The sequence below is a fragment of the Salarias fasciatus genome, chromosome 18 (genome assembly GCF_902148845.1).
Source record: "Salarias fasciatus chromosome 18, fSalaFa1.1, whole genome shotgun sequence".
Lineage (NCBI taxonomy): Eukaryota > Metazoa > Chordata > Actinopteri > Blenniiformes > Blenniidae > Salarias > Salarias fasciatus.
In genome coordinates, this window is record NC_043762.1 from 28,285,030 (window position 1) to 28,302,332 (window position 17,303).

Sequence of the window (17,303 nt, forward strand, 5' to 3'; positions counted from 1 at the left end):
TGGGACGGGGCCCGGGACCCGGGACCGGGGAGGAGGCCCCAGAGGAGGCCCGGTGCACCTGTGCTCCTCCACCGGGGGACCGGCGCTTTAAAACAATTACCCAGGCTCCTCCAAACACTTGCTGCAGTTAAATGGAGGAACAGTCCAGACTTTAATCAGTCCCACAAGTTATAATAAAAGTATGACCCCCCCCCCCCCCCCCCAACCGGTGTGTGACTAATCTGTCATGATTCCTTTATTATGCTTCTATTTAATGCATTGATACAAAAAAATATTTAATAGGATATACATTGAATTATAATGCATAATTACCATCATCCATCATCTACCGTTATATTCATTAAAGTATTTTTTTTTTTAAAGAATTTGGTTCAGACTTTCATCTCATACAGATAAAGTCCTCAGTTCATCATGTGTTTACTCCTCCAGCTTCCTCCAAAATCTTGCATTTGTATGTAGCTGAATGAAGCTGAACCTGACTTAGTGGCTGTCTGCCCCTCTGTTTGTCCCAGTCTGTCCCAGTCTGTCCAGGGTGTCTGCTGTCTTCACTCAGTCAGCTGAGGTCTGTCAGGGTAGAAGCTAAATGGATGGATCAATATGAAACAGATGCTTCTTTGTGTCATTTGTTGTCTTTTTGCTGCAGGCAATGAGTTTACTTTCCCCGTTTCTGTTCAGTGTCTTCATTTTGTGGTTGTTTTCCCATCCCTATTCTCTCATTACATTTCTCCGTTTGGTTTTGTCATCCTTTTCAGGAATCCTCCCCTGTGTGAGACATTTTCTTCTGATAGTCAGTAGCCTGTTCAGTGGGAATCATGTCTCAATATGAAAGTGACATAATTCTTCTGTGAAGCCAAAGTCAAATACATTGACTTCATGTCATTCAATATTGACTCATGTTTTTTTAATGTCTTTAGTGGTCATAACCATGTGTTACATTATGATATCTTAAGGTAATTTAAAGAATAATTGACAAGTGTTTATCCATTGGCTTCATTTCAATGAAAAGATTAGAATTCATCAGAAGGCCTGACAGATTTTAATAATGTTTGTCTATAAAACAATCATTTTGTTTGAAGCAAAATCCTTCTTGGGTGTTCTTCAATATAGACTGAAACACAACTGAAACTGGATGCTACGTACACCTAAAGCCACACAAGCTTGAACTGACAGAAACTGCAGCGTTTGTTGAAGGAAAGCCCAAACGTTTCTAATTTCCAGTCAGTTTTTACGATGGCTGAATCCAGACGGGATGGTTTGGTGCTGAGCTCCCACACCGAGCAGACGCAGGTGTGTTTACTCTCCTCCCTCCCTGGATGACGGTGACTCATCATTTGAACAAACCTCGAACACATGCTGACGAGCACGCGGGCCGCGCAGGAACAGATGAGCTATTTGGTGCAAGTCTTTGTCTGTACGATGCACGAACGCCGTGCCCAGAAAGATACGCTACCCGGGCTTCAGTGGAGCCCGGCTGCAGCCGAGCGGCCCTGCCTCTTGTCTGACATCTCGCCGACCCTCCTGGGCCCCTGAGTCATGCCGAGTGATGTGGCGTCCCCTGCTGGGAAAATGTAAAGGCCTCTGTGTTGTTGGCAGCTGAATGCGAGCAGCTGAGAGGAGCACGGCTATATTTACACACTCATGCTTTTGCGGTTAGAAACTTTGAGCGTTAAATTCAGCCAAGCTATTTTTAATTTTGATCTTTGCACATCAGAAGTGTAACCGTTCATGTTTTACAACAACAAAATATTCACGTTTGACTATCAAAATATAGGTTTTCTTTCGTTTCTCAGGTGCTGCAGACAGCTGTCTCTCTGTCGTGATGCTACGCAGGCTGTAAATAGTCCTAAACAGCAACATCAGTCGTTTTCATTCTGCCATGCCCGAAAGAGCTGTAAATCAGCTCGAGGAAATTTTTATTTTAAAATTCAAGTTCCTCACATGGAAATTTCCAAAAAAGCACACGTTGCACCAGTTGACACCATTCAGCCACTTGTCTCTTGAATAACTTGCTCGCGATAAATAAGACAGCTTCCAACTCAAAGCCTGCGTCAGTGCATGGCAAAAGAAACATCTCAGCAGTTGACAAAGAGTCAGGAATTCATCTAAATGAGAGCAGAAAATTAAAAAAAAAATGTACGATGTGTCACTGATGTTATCCCAGACTCAGGGTTTGTCTTTTGGCAATTACAGACTCGTTCACAGCTGATTAATTCCAGCGCACAAAGATAAAGTGATTGCAGCAAATGGCCACGTAAATCAAAGTGTCCTTTCAGATGTGAGCCATTCAGAACAGTGGTTTTCAAAGTGTGAGGGGATTCATTCGCAGCAGGACTTGGAGCTTTCGGGGGAGTCCTCTTCCCATCGTACATTACCTCGATTTATACAAAGAAGTTGCGATAATAATGTGAGTAATAACAGTTTAACTAAAACTACTGTTTGCAAACAAGTGCTCTGGTTTCACCACTATAAATACAGATTCACCACAGCCTGTCACTACTCTGACTATGCTTTTACTGCGCAGATCTCACTCATGTTAACGTCTTTGAGAGAGTCCTTGTTAGACAACTCAACAGAAGATCCCAGATTGATGAGTCAAAGTATCATGAAAGATAAGAGTTAAATGTGTGGATTTAACCATTGATGTGAGCTGATTGCATTCTGCTTTATTTTTATTTTTTTTTAAATATACTAATTTTAAAGCTTTTTATCTGGCATACTGAGGAACTGGGCCTGATCAGGATCATGATTTCATCTCCACCTGCAATGCTGATATTTCAGCAGAAAGGATCATATATCCCTCTGATCCTCAGCAAACTGCAGTCTGGGTATAGATTTTCATGTTCGTGATCTCTGAGGAGAAGGCTCATCCTGCTACACTGAGAAAACCCCTGATCCAGACAGTCTTTCACTTACACTTGTACCGACTTGGCAGCATGCATGGTATTAAAAAAAAAAAAAAAAAAAAAAAAAAAAAACATTCAAAAGCTCAAAAATAGAAACTGCGCATTCGTCAGTCGGGGTCCATCTGTGAACTGTAGGAGTCCTTGTCCTCTTGTCCTTGTGAGCGTCTCTGTATAGGAAGGGCGGAGAGCCGTCTCGCCACTCTCGCTCAGTCTGCATCCCTTTCCCCTTCCTTCTAAGCGGGCAAATGCCGCTTCAGGACGTCCCTGGCGTTGGTCGGCAACGACTCTGGAAAATTCACGTCAAACTCCACCACCAGGTCCCCCCTCTGCTCCGGGTTTTTGGGGAAGGGCAGCCCCTGTCCCGCCACAGTTTTCCTCATGCCGGGCTTGATGACGTCCGTGATCTTCATGTTGCACGTGTTCCCGTCTATCGTTGACACGGTAACCGAGCATCCGCACAACGACTGCAAAGTCGAGAATAAGAGGTGTAAGAGAGGATCAGCGGGAGAGCGGCAGCCCACACGCGAGCCGCCGCAGGCAAAAATAACCCTCAAATCTGCTCTGAGGCCGACAGGCAGGCTAAAATAATAAGGCTATCAACCAATACTATATATATTCATAACATGTTGGTCCAGATTGGAAGATATACAAAGACCAAACTTAGATTACATTCTCTGGCAGAGACGTCATTCCTTTAAATAAGAAGTAATTAACTAGGAGTGTTTAAATAGCACTAATGGACTGAGAGAGACGGATCTGACTCTGTTGAGTTATGCTGGATTTCCAAGTCTGTATGTCTATTTGTGGGAACTCACTGACATAAACATGAAGTATTTTTGGAGGACAGTCACGATGAAGGTTTAAACACGACGCTTGTCTTTCTGAAGAAACTCCAGTTTTGGTTATGTTCATGCTTTCTGATGTTTAGATAGTTGAGGATGTGCCGGATCTTTCAGTTGCTGCAAAAGCTACAAGATGCCAAAATCTGCAGCTCCACAGCAGATATTTAACAGTATTTCAAAAATCACTGTTGCTGAACTATTTGGACAAGACAAACGTTAGTTACATGTGTCCAATAGGTTTCCATAGACTTTCACATATTTAAAAAAAAAAAAACCTTTAAAAACAGTGTCTGCAAATGATCTCCCACTTCAACAAGCCATTAGTCTGTTTGATCTGAGATGTTTTGTGATCGTCTCTCGACCAGCTGATGAGAGGCCTCAGGAGGTGCGATGGAACCGCTGCAGCCCGTCACGCTCATATATATTCATCTATGTGAGTAATCAGCTGAACTGTGATTGAGAGAAGTCTTGATGGAGAGACCTGATCAGATATTCAGAGCTGCTTCGCCGAGATGTATCACTGCGAGCCGAGGAGAGTGGGAGGAACCATATAAGTACATCTTGCACTGTGAGCACGTGGGAGGCCATCACTTCTCCCTGTGATATAGCTCCTGTTTGTCAATGCCGACGATCCAGATTACGTAAGTGTGCAGGCCAGGTGTGTGTAGCCTTGTACTATGTTCATTCACCGTCCCCATGCTCTCCAAGGAAGCAACTTTTTCTGAGGGAAGAGCACCAATTCTGTATTTATTGTGATCGGGCTCCGGTGGCTTTCAAGCAGCGCCCTCGTCTCGGCGAAGTGTGAAACCTGCGTGACTAATCCCTCCGTCAGACTCTTATTAATACTACTCTCAGTCACAGTGGGCGTAGAAAACAGAGAACGTCTCACCTGTCTTAGGCTGACGCGGACAGGATACACGATGTTGGAGCCCTCTCGCCTGAAATGCGGGTGCGGTTTGTCCTTGATGACGAAGACAATGTCGGCAGGAATGGTGTTGGGCGACTCGTCCCCCTCGCGCGGGAAGGTGATCTTGGTTCCCTCCTTCCAGCCCCGCTTGATCTCGATGGTGAGGATTTTGTCCTCGTTGCGCATGGTCCTGCCGTCCGGGTTCAGCCTCTTGCGGGAGATCTTCATCCTCTTGGTGCAGCCGTGGAAGACCTCCTCCAGGGTGACCCTCAGTTCGTGGATGATGGCCGGGTCCTGCTTCCGGCGCTGCTGCCCTCCGAGGCCGACGTGGCCGTCCCGGGGGAAGCCGTTCAGGTTGAAGCTGGTGAAGGAGCCGAAGGGGTCGTTGCCGTCCACCTCCATGTCGTCGTCGTCTCCCCTCCCGTTCGCCTTGCGCCCGAAGAACATCTCGAAGGGGTTGGCGCCCCCGAAGAACGTGGCGAAGGTGGCGTGAGGGTCCCCGTGGAAGGTGTAGGTGAAGTTGCTGCCCTGCCCGTCATTAGTGGGCCCACTTCCTCCCTTCAGACCTGAGGAGCAACAGAAACGAAGCATTGAGAGCAGTTCAGCAGGGCGGACTCAGCACCGGAAGGCTCATGAAGGGACCAGTCGACACTAAAAGGCAGTTCATCAGAGAAAGATCGAAAGGTTTGATCAACTTTTAGTCAAGATTCATCACCAAAATTCACCATTTATCTAATCTCCCTACAACATGATGGCTTCTTGAGGGTGTAGATTCAAATATTTTCAGGTTCTTTAGTGCTGTTGAGAGCAAAATGATGGTTTCAGTGATGGTTTGTGAGCATTAAACTAACAAACTTTGATCATCATATTTGATTTCTGGTATATTCCAGTCAAAACAGAACTAAATATTCATAAAGTAAAAGCACCTGCAGCTCTTTGATGGATTTTTACTCAAAATCTGGTAATAGTATACTGTGTGTGTGTGTGTGTTCCACAGATGTGGTGCTGACTGTGTTTGGATTTGCACCATGGCCGCACTGGAGCAACAGAAGCAACACAAAGAGTTGCTGCATTTTAATCCAAGCCAACCAGCAGCTGAGGATTAATTCAAGTTTGAGTGAAGGCGGTGCAATTAGTGTTAGAAAAGGAAAATGGAAATCAGTCAATTCACAGCTTTTATAGTTAATTGCAGGTGATGGTTCTCCACTCAGTCTCTCACTTGCTTGGTTTACATCAGCCTTTAAAGGGGCCTCAGTAAACACATTCACACACACTGCAACGGCTTGTGATACACACTGTCTTGCATACAGTGACCCTCAGTGTGTCTGCATCAGGTGAAAACATCAAGATTTACATGGTGAAGGTGGAGATAGTTCATCTCTGTCTGCTCATCAGCACTTCAGACGTGGCTCACACCCAGAGCCATCATCTGGTGAAGAAGAGTAACCATAACGCTCCTCTCGCTCCTGTTTTTTTGGTAAGCTGGGCTGTCTCAGTGGAGGAATGTCTTCTGTTTTAACAGACTGGAAATGATATGCAGTGAAGTAATCCTCACAGAATAAAAAGCCTGCTGAACAGCTGTTTTCTCGGGGCCTTTTTTTTTCTTTTCTGCCAACAGTGTGTGTGTTGGATTCAAGCCAGCTGTTCTCCGTCCACAGCAGGGCAGAAACACAAATCAGGAGGATTACAGAAAAACGACACCTTACCTTCTTCCCCATATTGATCATAAATCTCCCTTTTCTTGGGGTCACTGAGGACTTCATAAGCCTCTGCGATTTCCTTAAATTTCTCCTCGGCGGCTGCGGACTTGTTTTTGTCGGGATGCCATTTCAGCGCCTGTTTTCTGTAGGCTTTCTTTATGTCCTCCTCCGTCGCTCCTTTAGAGATGCCCAACGTTTTGTAGTAATCTTTCCCCATTTTTCCCCCCTCCACCTGTGCACTAAAACGTGAAGCAGAGAGGCGCTGAGTGAAGAGCGCAGGAGGCTGGGGACGCGCTGGCAGCGCCGGCCTGGATCCGCTCCGCTCGACGGACGGTTGTCACAGCAGACCGACAAACAATCGGCGACAGACAGAGTACTGCGGGATGAGGACCATTTAGAGGGGGTTAGTCAACGCCGTGGACCCTCTGTTATTTATCCGTGACTGGATGACCCTCTTTAAATAGCCACAGCTCCCTCCCCTGCATCCACAGCGCCAAAGTCAAGCTGCGTAATTACGCACGGTCTCTCGCCGCTTCCGGTGTGTGTGTTAGTGCATGTTTTAAAGGCTCGGGAATAGTGATGAACAAGTCACGTCTGCATGTGGTTCAGCTTCTTTTCTCTGTAATTTTAAACCTCTGTTCTTGCTCTGAAAGTGGGGTTTGTTGTCACACAATTTAAATTGATCTTCAAATATTCACGACTGTGAAGAGGATTGCTTCACATCCTTCTCAACTAATCCAAGACTTTTAGGAATAATCTCATGAGTCAATCAGCACCTCTTTGAGAGAAAGTTTCAAGTTTTACTAATTTGATTAAAAACATGCTTACTTATGTATAAAATCATAATTTACAAACATCTTCCAGACGCTTATTTCATTTTATTATGAGACAACTCTGTTTACACAGCATACATCCATCCACGCCAAACCACTTCATCTGACTGAGGATCTTCGATCCCTGGATGTGAAGAAATGAATCCACAGGGCAAAAAGACAATCACACTCATCATATTCACCAATAAACCTGAAATACAGGATTCGGACTGTGTGAGGAAAATAAAGCACCTGGAGAGAAGTCGTGCAGTGAAAACATGCAAACTCCACACAGAAAGGGTTAAATTGGTTGCATCAAACATAAAGCCTGTGGGTCCAAAGCTTTTTTTGGGGGACATTGCACTGTTTTTTCACAACATAAGGTTTGATCTGATGTTGGCATTATGTTGAGGTTGTAGTAATTTGTACAATGTTCAAAGTAATCTGCACCAAACCTACTCACATTATTACCTTTAAATTCTTTACGACAGTTATTTGGTAAAGAAATGTGGATTAGTACTTTGGATTAAAGCATATTCCAAAGCAAAACCTTTAAAGTATACGAATATTACAGGTCAGGATGCTGAAACCAGATTTAGAAAGTGGGATTTTTATCACTTGAAGCAGGTATGTTTTTCAATCAAGTATTATAAAAAACTGACCCTTTTTTTGTATGTCTGTGCTAAAAAAACAAACAAACAAAAAAAAAAAGTTGTGTCTAAAATAGTCCAATTTACCAGGCTAAGAAGCTCGCTTTTATTTTGAAGCTGGAGCTGTCTGCAGTGGTCTCCTCTGACTTGACGGGCTCTGGACTGGAAGCCAGCAGCTCTTTCTAGAAAGCCAGTGCTGAGGTTCGTCATTCACTAAACAGAGATCCTTTACACACCATCCAGGTGAAGGGCGGGGAGATCCACTTTATAAAGTCCTCTCTTGTTTTATCTCCGTTGATGTCACCGCAGCAAACTGACGCCTCCAGAATATTCACTTAAATAACGACCAGTGAACCGCAGGACTCTCACAAAATGTCATTTTTCCAGAAGACAATGATTATTTTAGACAGCATGTGTCTGAATGAGAGTTGTCCCAAATATTCCAAGTGCATCTCTTCTCATTGTGATGTGTTATCCGAAATCTGATTCTAGATTGTTTAGGTTCCATCCAGTTCCTCAGTTTTTGCCCAACTTTTGGATGGATCAACTTCAGAGATTCCTTTTAACATTTGGTGCCTCTGCAGAAAATGACTGGCAGATCGAGCCTTTATGGTGATCTTTCACTGTCAATGGAATACCTCAACAACATTTTCCAACATTTGTTCAACTTTATAAGTTATTTTAAAGCAGCTTCTTCTCCTGTAATGAGCTGTAACTGTAGTTCGAAATCCTCTCAGTTTATTTCCATTACATGTGTTTTTTTTATTTTGATGTATTGTTTTTGTGCCCTGCCTCTGTTTGTTGTGTAGTCATAACTGTCATTTGAACTTCTGCCTTCACAGTAGATAAAACATCGAACCTTCACTCTATTATCACTACAATTATACATGATTTTGGACTAAGAAAGGAAACTGCAGTGTCCAAAAGAAAATCCAGTTTTAAAATGCACGGGGAGAACATGTGAAATCCACAGAGAGAATAATCTTGGAATAATCTTCATCGCCTTCTAAGAGCAAGGCTGCAGTTTCATCTCATGTGTCGAAGTGTCCTTTAGAAAGACACTGATCCCAGTTTGCTCCTCATGGAGGTGGAGCTCCTCCCACAGCATGTTGCCAGAGTGAGTGTGTGTGGATGGGCGAATGTGGCTGGTCAAAAGCTGAAATGCATTTAGAATATGCGTCATGTGTAAATGCATGACTACAAAAATGTGAGTAACAGGCTAAGTTGTTAAGATGTTGTGAAGTTTGGATGCATATAAATTGTGCTGACCATACTTCTGCACTTACCTGGACATGTAATGTTTATTGCTGGTGAATCACGTGTGGGGGGATTTAAAAAAAATGAGCCCAAATGTCCAGGTTTTACACTACCCTTTATTAAAAGAAGAAGAAAAAAAAAACATCAAATACACAGAGAGATGCCTACCGCCATTCTCTCTCGCGCATGCGCACTGGAGATCACCGTAAAACCAAACAAACGTTCTCATTGGCCAAAAACGGGCCACAATTTATCAGCAAGCACATTGATTTGCCATCAATGGGCTCAAACAGGGCTTTAAATTGCTAGAACGCATTGCCAAGCTCTCGGGAGCATGCGCATCCGTAGTGTAGCCTTGGAGTTAGCAACACAGGCCCGGGACTGCAGGGTAGCGAGTTCGTTCCCGCATTAGCATACACACTGATCCACTGCAACAGGATGGCGACACACATGGACCACTGTAGGACCGCATCCTGTTTTTTTAACTACACTGTCTTCCATCGCAACATCTACAACAAACATGCAACTAAAAACCAAAACAAAAAAAAACAACAACTTGCCAACTCTTTGGCTGCAAATAACCTCAGCAAAAGGCACGTGTTATACATTATGTGTGTTTTTCATTTTATTATTATTATTGTTCACAACGATTGAGGTCCATGAAAAAAAAGCCACATTTGGCAGCTTTCCAGCACCTTAGCCTGTTCAATGTGCTTTTAGCATGGCAGCTAATGTTAGCTACTGTTGCTAGCATTGCTTCATTAAACTGTGTTAGTTTGGAGATTTGTCCATTCTGTTTTGAGAAAGTAATTTCTATTTCAAGAAATGAGCCAAACCACTGGAGAAAACCTGTAATACTCAACACTAAATAATATCAGGGGGACTTCAAGACAACTTTATTTGTGTGCTTCATTATTTCTTCTGTCAAACAGCTAGTGGCAACGACCAGCCCCAATCACTGATACGCACATTCTCACGTTGGTGTTTGGTGAAATATGACAGGTCATTTACGGTGTTTTGACTTTACAAATGACACACTTTGCGCATTGGGCTCAAGATCACAAACATCTTTCTCAATGCTTACAAATCATCATTGGTCCTGAGGTCTTCATACTGCCGTGTGAATAGGGCTTTGGAGTCTCACCTATAGGTCACAGCAGCAAATAAGTGGAAGGTTGATACAATACACATTTTGCACTGGTGACGTTTATTGGATGAACAAGCTTTGGCTGTGTTACAATATAATTTACACTGGGAGTGAAACAGTCTTTGTAACCCTTCACTTTTTACTATTGTGTCTGTTTTTTTTTTCATAACTTCTGCACTGCTGGTAGCTGTTGTGAGTCCATATTTGAGAAGATGTTGGTGTCAGCTCTGTCCTGTCTTTGTAGGCCAGCCGAAGCGGTGCATCCACACAGTTTCCAGCATCCAGGGATGTTTCACGGCAGACCGGCCCCCTGCAGACCCCCTCTGTGAGCACACAGCTATCCTTGAGGATTCTTCAGCCTCATTTGAGAGGAGCAGGTCTGGAGCCACCCTGACTACAGTTATTTGTGATGAAGTGGAATCATTTGGAATCATTTTTGTGTTGTAATACTTTTCACTTGCAGTGTACTTTATGGCTGTCTTTGTGTGTCACATGGGTGGACTTTCTGTAGTGAAGATTCTATCTGCTTACAGGTGTCCAGGCCACGGCGTCCTGCAAGGATTTAGTGTTGGGCCATCCGCTGCAGAGCTTTTGTGTTCCTCAGCAGCAGCAGTAAAGAGACCTTCAGAGAGATGTGTTGTGGACCTGGAGGAGGATCTGGAGCAGGGCGATGATCCATTAGAGGAAAGCTCTTCAGCAGCAGCTTCCAAACATCTGGACTCTACCTCTGACCCTGCAGATGCTGCCACGTTGACCGAGTCAACATTGTTGTAGTAAGGTGCTCAAACGTTTCTGTCGTTGTGTGTTTTAGATTGTATGTCATAGTTTATGAGCTGAAACTATAGGATATTACAGCAGTCTGCAATCAGTCCAATGTTCATGTCATTTTGTAGTTCAGTATCAGTTTGTTGGGAACAATTCTGGACAGATGTGTCGATCTATTGATGTAGTTTTGGCTCATTCTTAATGGAATGACCCTACACTGGCATTGTTGGTCTTTCATTGTGTGGCTGTCAAATTGTGAAGCTCAGTTGCTCACAACACATTTCTCTTTTTCTACAGGGATGAAGCCAGATGAAGCGATGAAGACGTGTCTGTTAATGCATTGTGGAATAACAGGGAGCCAGTGGAGAGATTTTAAAACAGGCGTGATGAGGGACCTCCTGTTGGCGCTGGTCAGCAGCCTGGCAGCTGAGTTTTGGACGTACTGAAAGACGAGCAGCTCTTTCTGGTTGAGGCAGTGAACAGGCTGCTGCAGTTGTCCGGCCGTGAGGATATGAACGCATGAAGGATCATTTCAAGCTCGTTCTTTGACACCATGGGTCTGAGCTTAGCGATATTGCGCAGCTGGAAGAAACAGTTTCTAACAAGTTGCCTTGAGTGATGGTGTAGTGACATTTTATTTGTAAATGAGCGTCAAACAAAAGCAACTCATCCACAAATGTGTCTTCTGTTTTTACACAACGAGGTTTGTGAGACTTAAAGCCTTTCACATAAAATATATTGGTGACTGACATAATACACACACACACACACACACACACACACACACACACACACACACACACACACACACACTTTCAAAACTAAGTTTCTATGCTTTTGATATAACATCACACAGCAAGCCAGTGATTCACCATTTATTATAAATGCAGACATGAACTCGACAATACCAGGCCACTCTGACACTTTCTTCTTTTATCCTGGTAAATAAAGTCGTCTGAAATCCGTCTTCTTTGCATGCCTCAGTGAAGCTGCATCGCCCCCTGCTGCACCACACAGGAACTACACCCATGTCCGTGTAGATCAGTCTGTCTCTGCACTGTCAATGAGTCAGCGTCGGTGCGGAGCTGCAGATCAGTCATCTCTCTTGATCGCCACTGTATTGACTTCATCTTTTAATGCTTCTGCATCAGATGAATCTCATTTTTTAAACCCGCTCTCGCTCTCTGTGGATTTTAATATTCCCCGCATGCACCATGGACCAGTTCCGTGGCTTGTTTGTAAAGCTGGACCAGAACAAGGATGGGTTTGTGTCGGTGGCAGAGCTCCATGAGGAAATGAGGAAGCATGGGATCCTCTCAGCAGAGGCAAAAGTCCAGGTGATTCAGACATTTCTCTTTTGCTCTGCAGCTGTCATTAATTTAATTCATTCACAATGTGCAAATCGAATAAAGCGGCGTTTCCTTCCCTCTAGAATATCATTGATTCCTATGATATAGACAAAGATGGCCTGCTGGATTACCAGGAGTTCCTCAGTTACATGATGGACAGAGAGAAAAAATGGAAAATTCACTTTGATGACCTTGACAAGAACAAGTGTGGTGAGTTTAGAGAGTGTCACCCCCTGAATAAGATGTTTCTGTCATGAAAATGCCCCAAACGCTCCATACATTTTCATAATGCCTTGTCTTATTATTACTTTTTCAAAGCTTTATATCAGCAAAATATTTTCAGCACATATGCAGGAACAGCGTTACTCCACCTCCACCTTAAAGCTGATTCTTTCACAGTTGAATGTGCTGCTCAAGGTCGAATAGAAAAGGCTGGCAGGAACACATGAGGACATTTGTTTATGGTACACAGCAGTGCGACTCTTCGCTGACCCTTGCACTCATCATGAAACCTTACCCACAGTCAATGCTTGATATTTCTGCAGGTGATCATGAGACCGGCCGAACCACTGTCTGTTTGTAATGTTGTGCATTTCTTCTTCGATCAGGGGTGATTGACCAGGAGGACATCATATGTTTGTTTAAGGAATTAGGAGTGGTCATTTCAAAGCCGAATGCAAAAAAAATTATACAAATGTAAGATTTCTTTGCCCACTAATTCTTGATTCCATTGTCGGTTTAATAATTAACCGTGTGTGTGTGTGTGTGTGTGTGTGTGTGTGTGTGTGTGTGTGTGTGTGTGTGTGTGTGTGTGTGTGTGTGTGTGTGTGTGATAGCATGACTGTACAGAGATAATGAGATGCAGCTCATCAATGTGGGGTCAGAGTGGGAGGACATACAGCAGGCCAGACATATGTTACATAACATATTCTGCATGCATGTTGGTTTAAACCAGGGGTGTTCAACCTGCGGCTCTGGAGCCAGATGTGAGAATTAAAGTTATTTTATTATAGTGACACCCCACAGTGCTGTTCCAAATGATTCATCACTCTCGATTCAAAAGGGATTCAAAAAACATACAAGTAAAATTTTGAAAAATTGCTAAAAATATCAAGAAATGGGGGAAAAAGAAGATAGAACGGTTAAAAAAAACACTGAAATGTCTACAATTTCTAAAAGAGAAAAAAAAAATTGAACATTTTTGGAAAAAGCATGAAAAACTGCTGTAGAAGAGGTAAAATTGTTAGAATAGCCTCAAAAGGAGGAGCAAAACTGTTAAAGTCAGGTACAAAAATAGGTTACATGTGTTAAAATGTTCACTATTCTGAACTGTAGGTACAACTTTGTGAATGTGTTCTAGGATATGGTTTTTGTTTGTGCATTAAAAACCATATATGAAACTTCCTGAGCTGCATTATCCTCATTTTAAAGGTTAAATTTGCTTTATGGCTCCAGACCAAACTTGACTTGGTGGAAAGTCACAAAAATGGCTCTTTTGGTCATAAAGGTTACAGAACCCTGGTTTAAACTGTGTGAAAAATACGGATTCTCTAGGAAAAGAAATGCAAATTTAATATATATACAATGTATATGTATATTTATTTGACAGCTGAGCAGGATGCTGATGTTTGTAGGAACTGTGAGGTGAAGTTAGATTGTCTGAATAATGAATGGACCAGTACTGCTCCACCTTCACAAACTGAGAAATCCAGCTTAATAAAAATGTTCCTCACATATTTAAGTGTTTTTTTTTTTGTTTTTTTTTTAGTTTGTTGGTTGCGTATAATACTAATTTGGGTATAATTATATATAATGAGGATGTGTTTTACGATTGTGTGCGGCTGGACAGAAGTGTGTGTTTTTCCCATCTAAACAAAGGGGCTTTCCATCGTTCACAGGATGGATAAAGACAGTTCAATGACGGTGGACTGGACTGAATTCCTGCACCACATCATCCTGAACCCCGTGGACAGCATCAGGGAGCTGGTGTCGTCATGGAAACACGGCATTGTGAGATCTCGGCCGCTGGACTGTCCGTCAGCGCGCCGAGGCAGGGTGTGACCGGATGTCCGTCCCGCCGCAGGTGTTCGACGTCGGAGAGAGCCGCGCCATGCCCATCGAGATGCCCGAGGAGGCGTCGGGGTTCGGCGCCTGGAGGACCTTCGTCATGGCCGCAGGACTGGCCGACGCCGTGTCCCGGACTGTGACGGCACCCATCGATCGCCTTAAAACCCAACTTCAGGTCAGGCAGAGACCAGCTGCACGTTATTAGAGCACAGGGTGAAACACTCTGAAACCTCAAACAGTGAATTCACTGAATTGCTCAAGAACCACATATAAAAATAAGTGTGACACTTAAAATGGTTTAAATTCAGAAGAAAGAACATTTAAATCATACAGAAATGGTGTAGAAGGAATCCTCCAAGTACATTCATGTGAAAGAGGAGGCAGCATGCTCTTTATTTTTTTGTACTGATCTCTGTGATGAACCACTATTGATGGTGAAAATCACACAGATGCCACAGACTACATTCACTTTGACAGATCCTTCTTGATTAGAAACAGTAGATACCCTGTTATCTAAATCCAAAGGTCTGCAACTCATAATGTAGGTTCTTTTTTTTGCTGACTCAGGGCTAAAAGATGTGGTTTAACCCTTTATAGCGAAGGTGTGTCAGAGACATATTTGTAATAAACTGTAAGGCTGCAGAGTACAGGCTACACACGTGTGTAATATTTCACTGTAATCATTGACAGGCAGGTTCTCTCAGTCAGTTGTCCACATGTGCTTTAACAAAGTTTATCATCTAAATAAATAACAGAGGACTTATAGATAATTTATCTTTTTGATGCTTCACATGACAGAAGTTAAGGGTGAAAATATGATCAAAACTCCAAAGATCAGGAAGGAACCGGTATTCAACCAGCAACCAAACTGGGGATCAGCATAAGAAATGGCCTGTGATGTGCTCCTCAGGTTCACGGATCCAAAGCGTTCTCTCAGGGCTTCCAGGAGCTGAGGGCGGGCGGCCTGCGCTCCATGTGGCAGGGCAACGCCGTCAACGTGCTGAAGGGGACGCCTCAGTCCACCCTGCAGTGCCTCATCTACGCTCAGGTGAGCAGCAGCAGCAGCAGCAGCAGCAGCAGCGCTTTGGAGACTGAGGAGGCGCCACCTCGGTCTCACTGCGCCGCTGTCCTCTCTCCAGATGAAAGTTTACACCCAGAGCCGAACGCAGGAGACCCTGACGGTGCAGCAGCGCTTCGGCCTGGGCTGCATCTCCGGCGCCGTGGCCCACGCCGCCTTCTACCCTTTAGAGGTATCAGAGAGCAGTGGCAGGTTGGAGTGCTTTCACGTTTCTGTCCTGTCCTTTCCTGTTTTGGTCCTTATAGCTGAATATTATTCATAATTTAAAACCGAAATGTTGACAGCACGCTTCTGCGTTTCTTAATTTCCAGGTGCTTTTATCTCGTCAAGCCTCCTACATCTCTTTGGTGTCAGGGAGTTAGGGTTTATGTGCTGCTGAGCAAATCATTTGGCAAAAAGGAGCCGCGTTCGCTGTGTTTTGAATCGCATTAGCCCTTTGTGAAGAAAATTGCACGAATTATAGGCGGCTGGAAAGCACAAAGACTTCTGATTAAAAGCTGTGAATAATTTCAGAAGGTCAGTAGCGCAGCATGAATAATTTAGATCTGCACACATACATTTCTTTTTCTTGTTGAGTGACTCAGAGCTCCGCGACATTCAAGCATTTTAGTATTTTGCAGCAAAAATCCATCCATTGCATTTTACTTTTTGTATTATGTCTGTTTCATTTCTAATAACTGGCAGACAAACAAACAAACAGCAAATATTTCAATACTGTTACTTTATAATTAAAAAATATCTTCAGCAAACTGATTGAAATTGTTTTAATTATTTGATAGGTTCTCAGTGCCTCAAGTTTGAAGTGAAAAATCAATATTTTGGAATATTTTCTTTAACTGCACGAATCTGCTTTGAAATGTCCCAGTGAAGGTTTTCTCTGGAAGTCGCTCTGCTTCTGTCTGCTCCTCAGGTGCTGAAAGTGAGGCTGAACCTGCAGCAGGCGGGGACTTATAACGGCGTGGTGGCGTGCGCCCGATCCATTTCCAGGAACGAGTCTCTGTCCTCCTTTTATCGAGGATTCAAGCCCAGCATCCTCTGCATGATCCCGTACGCGGGCGTGGAGTGTGCCGTGCATCAGGTGAGGTGAACACACGCTAGCGCAGTGGAGTGCGGTTAATTTAACTGGCTCTCTCTTTCAGTCGATCATATCCTGGGCAAAGAACGATCCCGCCTACAACAGCGACTCCCAGCTCTTCTTCTTCAGCTTTGTGGCCTTCGCCTCTGGACAAATGACCAGCTATCCTCTGGCGGTCATCCGAACTCAGCAGCAGGCGCAGGGTAACGTCCCTCTTTTCGCCGAGTCGTTTGAATTCTAACACGCCGTCTTGAGAAAACATGGACTCATCGGTTCTCTTCCTGTTTCCAGCATTCAGCTCGGACTCGCAGCAGGCCTCGGGAGTGTTACGGGGACTCGTCGGGATATATGAAAGACATGGATTTAGGGGATACTATAACGGCATGGGCGCCAGCTTTGTCAGAGCCATACCCTGTGCCTTGATGAACTACTCTCTGACCAGGAAATTTGAAGAACTGTTTTCATCCATGGAGTCTTGAAGAAATGACGTCCACTAATGGGCCAAAGAAATACTGAAGCTGTGAGATTTTTTTTTTTTTTTGTTTTCCTTATGGTTTTTCTAAAAGAGCTAAACTAACCCATGAAGTTAATAGAAGAGGTAATATCCTGTTTTATTATTCTGATACCATGAAACTGACTCGGTGTGTTGGCTGAATGCTGGACGGGAGTCAGTTTGCAAACTGGCACTTATGGCGGTCTGTGTCAATAACAGTGTAATGTACTGTAGCTGTATAATAAAATGTTTATTTCA

At 43.8% G+C, this 17,303-nt stretch overlaps 2 protein-coding genes across 2 annotated transcripts; one reads left to right on the top strand and one right to left on the bottom strand.

The window, feature by feature from the left end:
• Window positions 1–2,175: 2,175 nt before the first annotated feature.
• Window positions 2,176–6,850, bottom strand: dnajb4 (DnaJ heat shock protein family (Hsp40) member B4). The gene is made up of 3 exons (XM_030115473.1): window positions 6,359–6,850; window positions 4,635–5,218; window positions 2,176–3,367 (listed from the first exon to the last, which is right to left on the bottom strand). Exons 1-3 carry the CDS (start codon window positions 6,567–6,569, stop codon window positions 3,137–3,139), a joined length of 1,026 nt encoding a protein of 341 aa, XP_029971333.1. The 5' UTR covers window positions 6,570–6,850; the 3' UTR covers window positions 2,176–3,136.
• Window positions 6,851–12,039: 5,189 nt separating this feature from the next.
• On the top strand, window positions 12,040–17,303 carry slc25a24l (solute carrier family 25 member 24, like). The gene is made up of 10 exons (XM_030115464.1): window positions 12,040–12,320; window positions 12,416–12,542; window positions 12,941–13,028; window positions 14,231–14,342; window positions 14,416–14,574; window positions 15,310–15,447; window positions 15,539–15,649; window positions 16,388–16,555; window positions 16,617–16,755; window positions 16,844–17,303. Exons 1-10 carry the CDS (start codon window positions 12,198–12,200, stop codon window positions 17,029–17,031), a joined length of 1,353 nt encoding a protein of 450 aa, XP_029971324.1. The 5' UTR covers window positions 12,040–12,197; the 3' UTR covers window positions 17,032–17,303.